The sequence below is a fragment of the Fistularia commersonii genome, chromosome 5, assembly GCF_037954325.1.
Source record: "Fistularia commersonii isolate RoL2024-O1a breed Wild chromosome 5, RoL_Fcom_v1.0, whole genome shotgun sequence".
Lineage (NCBI taxonomy): Eukaryota > Metazoa > Chordata > Actinopteri > Syngnathiformes > Fistulariidae > Fistularia > Fistularia commersonii.
The window spans coordinates 2,417,017-2,429,472 of NC_141288.1; the positions used below are offsets into that span (position 1 = coordinate 2,417,017).

Genomic DNA, 12,456 nt, shown 5'->3' on the forward strand with positions numbered 1-12,456 from the left:
GATACTCCTTGGTTATTATTCCAGCTTCCACCTCCGTGTTGCTTCCGCTGGAGGAGGCTACTTCCTGGAACGGAATTCGAGAAGCCGGACAGCACTTAGCATGCTCATGTCCGAAAGCGGCTACAGTCGTAAGCAGGGCGACACAGAGAGGATGATATTTGATGCGGGAACGCCGACCTTCACGAACGGCTTCCTGCAAGCCTTCCGCCAGCTTGCAAGCCGCGTGACATAAGGGAGAGTTAAAAGGTGAGGAGGTCGTTCGCCTGCTGCGCGCCTCCACAAATGTCTTCCTGTGTTCCCTGCCGGTTCCAGTCGGCGCAGCCCCCGCGCTACCAGACCCGAAATGAAACCACATGTTCCTGGATAGTCAACAAGTTGAGCGCGGCCCCTCTTAGAAACCCTCGCCGCCATGGGAAAGCCGCTCTGGGAAGGACGCCGACGTCCGTTGCCAAAACACAGCCCTCCACGCTGGGCCGGCGGAGGTTTTTCTCACGGGTATAGCGCTTGGAAATTGTTTTTCTTCAGCCTAGCGCTCTGTCGGGTTCTCCGGTGAGTATTTCCTTGAAAGAAGATCGCAATTATAGCGATCTGCTCGGCGCAGATCGCGTGTTAAGGCGTTAATTAAAGTGTTACCTGGGGATACGAGAAGATAAAACTGGAGGATTTTCTTAGCAAGGTGTAGCTTCAGGACGTCACGCAATTATAAAAAAATAACCATATTTCTTTCCCCGGTTGAAAGCAGAAAATTCACATTTTAAGCAGAAGAAGTCAAATAAAATGTGGTATTGGTTGGAAAACCAACTATAAGGCTCTCAGATTGATCCTGGATCTTCACGCAGATGCCCTGGTGGTCTCCTTTAGCCCACCTGTCCGTCAGCTGGTGAACAGGATTCAAGTTTTTATTGTCATGACGCGAAGCGCAAGGAAATTTAGAGATGGCAGCTCTCAGGTTCAGTAGAATCAAAAACATTAAAAAATTAGAAAGCAGGACGCAACGCAGCAATACAACGACAGCAGCATCTCTGGGTTAGAGATACAAGGCAGAAAAAAATATGAAAAAATTGAATAAAAAAATATAAATAATAACTGGAAAAATAAATAGATAAATATTAGGAAGAAAAAAGTAAAATATAAAGAAGTAAAAAAGTGAAAAATGAAAAAAAAAAAGGTTTATTGCATTGTATAAGAATAAGAACAACTTTATTTATCCCGAAGGAAATTGTTTCAAGTAAAACATAACAATAATAAATAATCGCAGGAAATTGTATAAACAGTAAAAAAAAGGGGTGGAGAATAAGAAATACAAATAAAACTATAAAGTGTCATAGTCAAGGCTATAAAGTGTTTTAAGGTCTTAAATGCAAAGATTTGAAGATTCCCTGCAGCTGCAGGAAGAGGAATTAAGAGGAATTAAGAGGTTTTGTACTGTATGTGAGGTTCAAGCGTTCATGGTTGTGCCGACTTTAGTGCGACGACCGGCTCTCGGGTAAAAACTGTTTTTCAATCTGTTTGTTTTTGTATCGACCGTCCTGAACCTGTTGCCCTCAACAGTTGGAGAACATATTTTTTTGGGGCAATTTTTATGGTCCTCTGCAGTGCCTTCCTTTCTGCGACTGTGCTGCCGGCTAACCAAAGTGAGAGTCCACGACTCAGAACGGACTCCACCTTGCAGCGATAGGAGGACATTTAGTTGATACCGAAACAGGTTTTTGTTTCAGGATTAAATCCTGCCACTCCGTGCTACTGCTGCGCGTTTGACGGCACGAACACTTTGGGAAAGATGTAAAACGTTGGAGTGCTTTTGACACCCACATCGATATGAAGGTTCTTTTTTCCGCTTTGTCAAAAATCCGCCGTCCTCAAACATCAGAATGTCACTGTCTTTGAAATTGAGAGGAGAAGATCTCCACTTGGTACCACTTTGGAGGTCAAAGCTCTGGAAAGCATTTACTCATGATGCTAACAAGGCCATCGGGAGCAACCGGGGGTTCAAGTGTCTTGCCAAAGGACATGCAAATAAGGGGAACCCGGAATTGAATCACCAACCTTCCCGTCGGAAAGTCGCCCGCTCAACCAACTGAGCCGAAGCCGCCCCAGAAATTTGAACCGCTGGGGTCCAAAATCAAGGGAATTGTAATAGACACAGGAATTGGAGCAGTACCACCACAGAGGTCCTGGAAGGAGGGGGCAGTGTTTTCCGGTATGCTCAAGTGCAACCAGCGAAAGGAGCGGGAAAGAAGAAGTGAGATAAGAATTCTCCGTCCACATGCCGCTATTTGTTTAAGGCCCGCGCAGACCAGCGGCGTCTACTGAGCCACCTCTTTCTCAGAATGGACACCATCAACCACCGCCATGTTTGTCATTGTCAGAAAAGGGAACTTGGAAGTGAAGTCTTCACCGCCATCCAGCAGGTGTATTGTTTAATTAAGGTGGGCGGCGACTCTGGTCAACGTAAAGTACCTGTGTTTGGTAAAAGCCTTGCGGTTGCGCCCGCCGGTATGCTTCCGGTGTGACGGTTCGATGTATTGGCTTCAGCTCTGGCTTCCACCTCCGTCCTCCTCCCTCGCTCTGTCATCTTTTCCTCATGTCATCTCCTTTCGTCCGCCTTTTTGGTCATTACTTCACGCATAAGCCGAAAATGAAGCCCAGGAGCAGGAGATGGTATCGGCCGCACCGAAACACGATGATCCTTATTGACGCCAGGAGACAAAGGAGACGGGAACATGTCACCTCTTTTGCCTCGTCTTTTTCTGTCTGGTTGCATTTACACGACGCTCCTCGGGCTCCCGGCGCCGGCGGCGGGGATTAGGAGACTCGGCGTGCGGGAGGCGGCTCATCCTGCGTATCGCTACAACGGCGCTAAGGCGTCGCATGTTCAGCAAACAAATAGCCCGGCGCCGCTGCGCCGATAAGCTTCATTTCCACCCGGGTGGCCGTTTGTTCGGTCCCGTGCATACGAGTCTAGACAGCGGCGACAGCGTGTCCCCTTCCAATGATCTGTTTAGCAGAAACTAAGCTGTGTGAGATTTACATTCGGCGTGTCCTTCAGTCAAGGAAGCTGCTCCAAGAGAAGTTTACAGGTTTTTCACCTGGGCGGCGCAGCGGTTAGCGCCCACGCCTCACGGCAAGAAGCTCCCTGGCTGGATTCGGCTCTGTGTGCTCACAGTGTCTGAATGAGTTTCTTCCCAGAAGCCAAAAACATACAGGAGGTTCATAGGAGACCCCGAATTGTACGAATGAGAGGGTGATTGGTTGTATTTCTTTATAAGATGTGAATGAATGAGTGAATAATTTTCTCTATATAGCTTGCAAATGCAGGAGTAGCTGCATGTCTCACATGATGTGAATGAGTGAGTGAATTGTTGTATGTCTATATATTACAAATGAATGAATGAGTGAATAATTGTATGTCTCTATATTACAAATGAATGAATGCTGTGAATGAGAGGGTGAATATTTGTGTGTCTCTATATTACATGTGATTCAGTTTGATTCTTTATCACATGTGAATGAGTGAATCTACACTCGTCTCTACTTGATGTGAATGAGAGAGTGAATAATTGTGTCTATATGACGCGCAAACGAACGAGTAAATAGTCGCATGTCTGATATGATGTGAATGAGTGAGTGAATGGTTGCATGTCTCCTTATTACATGTGAATGAGTGAGTGAATGAATCGTTGTTTGTCTTCATCGATCCAGAGTTGACAGCTGAGTGCAGGATAAGACATGAATGAATGAATGTTCTTAACTGTTCATCCAGAATACAGAGCTGCAGATGTCTGTCATTTTAAAACAAATTCTATCCTAATCATATTTGGAGTTGAGTGTTCATAAGTGCTCGTGTGTTTACAGCTGTAAATATCAAGGTCCAGAAGCTGGTGATGATCTACCGAACATCCAGGTTTCTGCAAAAAAGCGAGCTATTTTTTATTCCCGGAGCAGAAAACAACACGGGGAAAAGCAACCCAAACCAATCCCACCCCGGAAGTCGAACCACGTCGCTTTTCAGCCAATCGGGCGGCTTCATTTGTCGTCCAGCGCCGCCTCACCTCGTGTTGCCGCTTCCCACGACCCCCTAGTGGCCGGAAAGAGTACTGCGCGTCGGCGTCACGTTCGATACCCGGTCCGATCGGCGTCCCCTCGGAATAAATTTAAAACGGGGATCGCAAAAACTTCCATCGCCTCCGATTGATCGCAGAGACTCGCTATTTAAGACCCGACGCCGAAAACAGTTCGGACGTCACCCCGTCTCGTCTGGAGGTCCGGAAAGTCCGAAATAAATCTGGACGTGAATTGCTCAAGCAGAGACTTAAAAATGGGAATTACAATTCGCCATTGTGGAGATGATGAGATGCTTCTCATTTTCCCAGACGTATCATTTCAGGCGGTGGTCGGGGCCAAGTCGTCATTGGCCGAGAGGCGGGGGTTCGGCCAATCACAGGGCGGCGTTCAGAGACGTACAACCGTTCACACGTCAAAAAACCTATTCTTTCATAACCGCCGTCATAAATGTGTTATTTTATCACATACATGCATTAAAAATGTCCTGTACACCAGTCGTCCAGGAGAACGTCCCGTCCACGTTCCCCTCCGAGCGCCGCCCGTTTTGTGCTCTGCGACTGTTATTTCCCACTCGGGTTTATTATATAATGTGGCAGTAATTGTCATTGTCAGAATTAATCACTCGCGGGCCGCCAGCCGCCCCGAGCGCCGCCGCCGCCGCCGCCGGTTCAGCTCCCGCCTCCTTCCCCGACTGTCCCGTCGAACAAAAGGAACGCACGCCGACTCACCACGGCTATTGTTTCCCAATTGCCCGTTTCACATTTCATCCGGGTGGATTCAATGCTGTCCTTTTAGAAAGAATTTATTGTATTTTTCGTTTTTTTTTTTGTTTTTTTTTTCCTCATTTTCTTGGGGGGGGCGAAGGGTAATTCGTGGGATTAGGTTTTCAGTCTGAAAACTGGATCAAACGCACGGTTTAGCACAAATGACGCAAGTGGCGATTTGTGAACAAAAACATGCGAGTGTGTGTGTGTGTGTGTGTGTTAGCTGTTTAGAACCCCCTCCGAAAAAAGTAAATAAACCCACGCGCAACAAAAGGACCTCCTGAAATTCCAAATTCAGCTTCCCTTTATTTTAAACGAATTAATGAATATTTATATTTAAATATCCTCTGCCAGTTGTTTTTATTTCACGGTAAATTCTCACTGCATTTTTTGACAACATGCAACATTTGACAACATTTATAGTGTTTGGCTGTTTTCTAGCACAATATTTTGCTACTGTTAAGTTTGCTGTAATTGTTTTGAAACACTTATGCAGTTCATTGCATGCATACATTATATATATATGCATATATATGTATACATATGCGTATCTATGTATATACATATGTGTATAGATACGTATGTGTATATAAAACGCAAAACGATTGAAAATATAGGAGCAGACAGCACGATAGCAGGTCAGTGTGGATGTTGAGAAAGCAAGGCAAATTAAAAAAAAACAATAATACAGTAATAATATTAATTCATTCATTTATAGTCTATACTTTGCTTATAGTTTAATAGTCTGCTAATAGTCTATACCTAGGCTGAAATTTGGCCAAGAGGTCGGGAGAGAACCGTCCCCCCTCATCCATTCATTCATTCATCATATAGAGACGAACCAGATGTGCAATCATTCACCCTTTCATTCACTCATCCGTGCAACCTCTCATTCATTCATGATATCATGACATTAAAACTACATATGCAACCATTCACCCTCTCATTCACTCATCACTTAGAGTTACAACATTCACCCTTTCATTTACACCTTTGAAAGACAGACAACATTCAGCCCTCATTCATTCATTCATTCATCATATAGGTTTTCAACATTCACCCTCTCATTCATTCATTCAGAGTTACAAAATTCACCCTCTCATTTATTCATTCATTTGTTCGTTCATTCATTCATTCATCACAACCATCAACTTCTCATTCATTCATTCATTCATTCATCATATAGAGTTACAACATTCACCCTCATTCATTCATTCATCATATAGGTTTTCAACATTGACCCTCTCACTCATTCATTCATTCATTCATCACTTAGAGTTACAACATTCACCCTTTCATTTACACCTTTGAAAGAGACAACCATTCAGCCCTCATTCATTCATTCATTCATTCATTCATTCATCATATAGGTTTTCAACATTCACCCTCTCATTCATTCATTCATTCATTCAGAGTTACAAAATTCACCCTCTCATTTATTCATTCATTTGTTCGTTCATTCATTCATTCATCACAACCATCAACTTCTCATTCATTCATTCATTCATTCATCATATAGAGTTACAACATTCACCCTCATTCATTCATTCATCATATAGGTTTTCAACATTGACCCTCTCATTCATTCATTCATTCTTTCATCACTTAGAGTTACAACATTCACCCTTTCATTTACACCTTTGAAAGACAGACAACCATTCAGCCCTCATTCATTCATTCATTCATTCATTCATCATATAGGTTTTCAACATTCACCCTCTCATTCATTCATTCATTCATACAGAGTTACAAAATTCACCCTCTCATTTATTCATTCATTTGTTCGTTCATTCATTCATTCATCACAACCATCAACTTCTCATTCATTCATTCATTCATCATATAGTTACAACATTCACCCTCATTCATTCATTCATCATATAGGTTTTCAACATTGACCCTCTCACTCATTCATTCATTCATTCATTCATCATATAGAGTTACAAAATTCTCCCTCTCATTCATTCATTCATTTGTTTGTTCATTCATTCATTCATGATATAGATTTACAACCATCAACTTCTCATTCATCCATCCATTCATTCATTCATTCATCATATAGCTTTTCAACATTGACCCTCTCATTCATTCATTCATTCATCATATAGAGTTACAAAATTCTCCCTCTCATTTATTCATTCATTTGTTCGTTCATTCATTCATTCATTCATCATATAGTTACAAAATTCTCCCTCTCATTTATTCATTCATTTGTTCGTTCATTCATTCATTCATCATATAGATTTACAACCATCAACTTCTCATTCATTCATCCATTCATCTATTCATTTGTTCATTCCTTCATTCATCATATAGAGTTACAACCTTCACCCTTTCATTCTCCCAGAGACGGCTCATCCTCGGTCTTACGGAGCCACCGGACCGTCAGTGACTCTGGTGAACTGGACTGTATGTGAGGAGCAGGATTCTGTGACGGCGTCTCCGAGGTGTGCGGTCGCTCCTCTCGGCCTCTCAGAACTCCACCGCCGGCAAAGATCCCGGCGGCAAACGCTGAGCGAGCGCGAGATGACTGCGCTTCCCCTGCCGTGGAGCTGCACTCCGCCATGAATGCAGGCGCCTGCAGCCGATTGGCTGAACATACCGAGGATGGTGGTTTTTTTTTTCTCCACCCTCCATCTCTGGATCACGTGGATGAGTTTCTACGAGTGTGTGTGTGTGTGTTCATATAGGGGCTCCTTCACTTTGCTGTTCTTCCATATGGTATCTCCTCTTGATCTCCTCCGCTAGCTGCCGGGGACGAGAATGAGCGCGGCGAGTGGATCGAGCGGGAGAGTTGGCGGCTCAAGAGGGGGGGTTGGGTGTTTGAGAATTCCATCGCGAGAGGCGGATCTGAGGCGGGGAGACCAGGGAATAAAACAGCCGCTAACCTTGTAGCCTCGGCGTTGTTTCGTAAACGAACAAACGTGACTTCGATCTGTGAGACGTAAATTCGTCCGTCGCGCAACCCTCGGACGAACACGTGTTGTGAAGATCACGGGTGCGCTTCTGCGACGTGTTCGAGCGCCGAAGACGTCCTCGTGTTGAGTAAAAGTGACAATTATCTGTTCAAGTCCAGTTGCAAGAAGTAGCGCGAGTCATATGACCACTCGCTCACACCTCTGGACAATTTTGGGTGCCGGATGAACCCCCATGGTCTTGGACTGTGGGGGAGAACTTGGAGGAAACTCAGAAACTGGGAGAACCTGGAGACCCTGCACACCTTCTTCCTGTGAGGCGCAAGTGGTAACTGCAGTTCTAAAGGGCCACTAAAAGAAAACCCTACCCCAGGACTTGTATGCTGCAATAGATAAGGTCTTCAGTTTTGCTTTGAGGACCTGCCTGATGTCAGGAAGTACCACGCTCCACAATTGTGGGCCTCTTGCCATCAGTCTCTTGTTGGACCTTGGGGTCACGAAAGACTGGAACCCTTGGAGCGAAGGGCACATCCAATCACGTACGACTTCACCGAGTCAGATAGGTCAGATGGTGCAACCCCGTCGGGCGAACAGGAAGTCAGCCGAGCCGTGCTGGCGCCGGAATCATGTGTTCAAACGGACTTCCTGGATGGTTTCCAGGCCTTGGCCACCCTTCTTAGGCCACCAGGATAGGAGGCCATTAGGATAATGCTATCAGCTCAATTTGAAAAGCAAATGCGCCGCTGGCATGCCAAAGAGCTGAGACCCTTCATCCGTAGTCTTGCTTTTCTATTGGAAAGACACTGAATTTCCCATAAAGATGGTGCCCTTGCAAATTCCCCAGAAGCACTTGAAGACACTGTGCACACAAACCCGTAGATGAGCATACACACATTTAATTGGTTGATGTTACATCTCCCCCGGCCGATTATCCATCATGTCTTTCTCACCGGTCACCACCCCATTGCTCAGTCCGCCGGCCATTATAGGTCTGTCAGCAACTGGGGGGGCGTCTCCGGCCCCCCGAGGGCCCGGCCTCAGTGTGTTAGCGGCTAGAACGCCCGGGAGAACCGCCTCTTCTAGAGATGAGAACCTCCCAAGTTCATAATAACCTCCGAAACACAAGCTCCTCTTCACAGGAGGAAGGTTCATTTTGTCAGGGATCCCAAACCCGATGCTGTGCAGGGTTGAAAACTGCTTCAAGGGGATGTAAACAACATTAACCGAAGCGGTGAGCTCATTCGGACGTGGACTGACATGCTAACGCCGTAGAAATATAAGCAGCTAGATGGTATTTCAAGATGGTCCAGACATTGAGGAAGAAATATGCAGCGGTTAGCGCTTCTGCATCACAGCAAGAAGGTCTCGGGTTGGATCCCGTCGGTCTGTCTTTGTGGAGTTTGCATGTTCTCTCCGGGTTCAGTGGAGAATTACATTGTTCGGGTGCGTAAATGAGACGCTCAACGGTTGCGTATGTAGGCTACAGATGGATTAGCTATGCGGCATCCATCCTTATTCTGTTTGAACCTTGTACGTGGATCAATTGGTACCGGGCCGCGCGAGAAATGATCACTTATTTCCGTTGGATTTATTATCTGAGTCCGAAGAATCTTTATTTTGAAAAATCTTTTATTTTGACCGGAATCTCTCAGTTACATCTCGGTCACTTGAACGGCAAAAATGTAACCCACAAGCTAGCAAAATGAGTAAAAAACAGAATGTGTCGTGAAGAGACGGAGGAAGAGCCTACAACTTCTGAGAAAAAGAAAGATTTTAACAGACAATACCGGGAGTTTTACTTGAAATGTGGATTTATCGTAGCAGGTGATTCCCACAGACCGAGCCGCTCTGCATAATATGCGTCAATAAAGCCTTCATTATACTCATGCTATGTTGCTGCCGCAATGTTACGAGGAAGCTGCTAATATACTTGCATACGAGTACACGGTGGATTCACGATTATTATTATAGTCGCCATATAAACAACCTCAAGTCGTGTGTCACATGACGTCAGAATGGCTGCATGTGGTCCTGGTTGAACCCCAACTCTTGGCCAATGGCATCTTGAATAGCACCCCCATGACCCAGGAGAAGCAGTATAGATGACCAATGAATGAATGAATTATTCAAGAAAATATAAACAGCCTGGTTTCGTTCAGAGCTAGCCTCAAATTTACCAGAAATCATTGTAATAGTGCAACAGAAACAGAAATGTACCGTAACTTCCTGACTATTAGGCGCACCTGAATATAAGCCGCACCAGCTAAAAGTAACCTTTAACTTAAATTGAATACATCCACAAATACGTACTGGTACAATGTTTTTTTTTTTTTTTCTGAACAGTGCCTTTAACACGGCTGTTGAAGACGATTAATAATAAATGATACAAGGAAAATTCCATCCATCCGTACATTCTCTATCCCCGCTTTGTCCTACTCCATTAAAATCATTAAAATCGTCTTCTTCAGTCCGGGAATTGAACGGCCTGAGAATTTCACGGTCATTTCATCGGTCCGATGTGCTAAACGCTTCGGCGGCGTGAAGCTTGTTAGCACCAAAAAAAAAAATCCATCAATTAGCCGCGTCGTTGTTTTTTAAGCCGCGGTGTTCGAAGCGTGCGGAAAAAGTCACGGCTTATAATCCGGAAATTAGGGTAAACAAACACGTCTTCGTTTTGAGGCGGTTTTAAGAAAACGAACGTCGGTCTTTTTCTTTTCTGCCGGAACGGAAGCCGAGGAGCTCAATCAGCGGGGGCGACGGTGCAGAAGACGAGAAAGAGAAAAGCCCGGAGGCTTTCGGGGAAAACATCCTGGTTTCGGTCGTCAGTCGTCTCGCGCTCACACGGGAGGCGATAGATTTCCCCTGACGGCTCCCGCGAAAAAAAAACCTGACACACTTTTCGAAAATTGCACTGATAGACGGATGTTAGCGGGGCGAGGCGTCCGAGGCCGAATTTCACCTCTCGGCGGCGTCCCGGTAAATAAACCCCGCCGCTTTTCCGCGCTGGTGAAACCTTCACCTCTGTTTACCCTCCAAATAACCACCCGTTAAAACATACCGTATTTTCCGGACTATAAGTCGCGTTTTTTTTCATAGTTTAGTGGGGGGTGCGACTTATACTCTGAAACGACTTATGTGTGAAATTTTTAACACATTATTACCGGTACCGGTATATCATTTCACATGTTATTTTCACATTGAACCGCAAGAGGGCGCTTTAGGCCTGTGATGATAATTTCAACATTAGCGAAGAACTTAACAAAAACGGCACCGAAAAGGAAACCGTATTCTGCCGATTACAAGCTGCGAGTAGTAAAATATGCAGCCGAAAACAGTAATCGAGCCGCAGAGAGAAAGTTCGGAGTTAGCGAGAAGCTTGTAAGAGACGGGCGAAAAGCGGAGGTAACTCGAACTGAAATGAAGACAACAAAAAAAGCCAATCGCGGGCTAAAAGCTAATCGCGGGCTAAAAGCTAGGCGGCCACAGCTAGAGGAACGAATGCGCCGTGCAACTTTGGTGGAAGTTATCGAATAGATCGAAAAAGCGTGGGCTTCGGTGACGACCGAAACCGTTCTGGCAGGATTCAGAAAGGCTGGAATAGTTGGAACCGGAAGTGACGATGAGTCTGACGGAAGTGACGTAGAAGAGGAAGCGCCGCATCTTCTACCTCCGGAGTTGATGAGAAGTGACACCGAGGATGAAGATTTCATGGGATTTTAGTTAGCGGGTATTTGGAGTGACACGGATGGTTTTGGTAAACTTCTTATCATGTTATTTATGCTAGAATTATCGGAATAACTGTTAGTATGTTATGTTAACATACCACGCACTTTCTCAGTTGTGTCATGTAATGTAAGCATATCGTTCAGCCTGTTGTTGCCTCTATTCTATTTTTATTTTAAATTGCTCGTCATTAAAATTTTAAATGACATGTCTGTTCTTGTTGTATTTTATTAAATAACCCCCCCAAAATGCGACTTGTACTCCAGTGCGACTTATGTATGTTTTTTTCGTTCTTTATTATGCATTTTTGGCCGGTGCGACGTATAATCCGGAGCGACGTGTAGTCCGAAAAATACGGTATTGCTTTCCCCATCGCTCCTACGATGCTCGATCTTCTCCGATCTTTCCTCTTCCTGGGATTTCTACATCTTGGGCGACCCTTGGGAATAACCATGCGTGTTTTCTCCGCAGAACCACGAGAGGGAAACGGCGCTGCACTGCGCCGCCCAGTACGGACACTCGGAGGTGGTGTCGGTGCTTCTTCAGGAGCTGACGGACCCGGCCATGAGAAACAGCCGACAGGAAACCCCGCTGGACCTGGCGGCGCTGTACGGACGGCTGCAGGTCAGTTTCCAGTACCGTGCGAGGGAGGATTTAAGAAAATCGCTGGCCCTCCCGGAGGCCCCGCGGGTTCAAACCGGGACTCCCAGGCCTTTCATTTTGCGGTCTTTAATGGAGCGTACCTTCGGTCCGGCCAGGGATGTCAAACGGAGCGCGCAACCCAGCTGTTGATCGGTGGATCCAAGCCGGCGGCCTCTGCAGGCTTGGCTCTCGACGCTTCGCTCAGCTGGAGGCTGAGCACCTTCCCGCAGACTTCGGGACCAAAATTGAGTGGAAACAGTTACACGGTTTAAAGAAGAGTCCGGGGAGCCGATCCGACCGCTTTCGGGTGGTCCTTCACATCGCCTCATAGGTTCTGCCCCCTGGAA

The 12,456-nt window shown here is 45.6% G+C and overlaps 1 protein-coding gene across 5 annotated transcripts in view; it reads left to right on the top strand.

Moving 5' to 3' along the window:
* anks1b (ankyrin repeat and sterile alpha motif domain containing 1B) overlaps positions 1–12,456 on the top strand; it is a 260,974-nt gene that overhangs the window by 79,917 nt on the left and 168,601 nt on the right. For all 5 annotated transcript variants that reach the window (XM_086146400.1, XM_086146403.1, XM_086146401.1 and 2 more), the window contains exon 4: positions 11,939–12,091. In XM_086146400.1, coding sequence (XP_086002526.1) covers positions 11,939–12,091 — 153 coding nt within the window. The remainder of the gene's footprint in view (positions 1–11,938; positions 12,092–12,456) is intronic.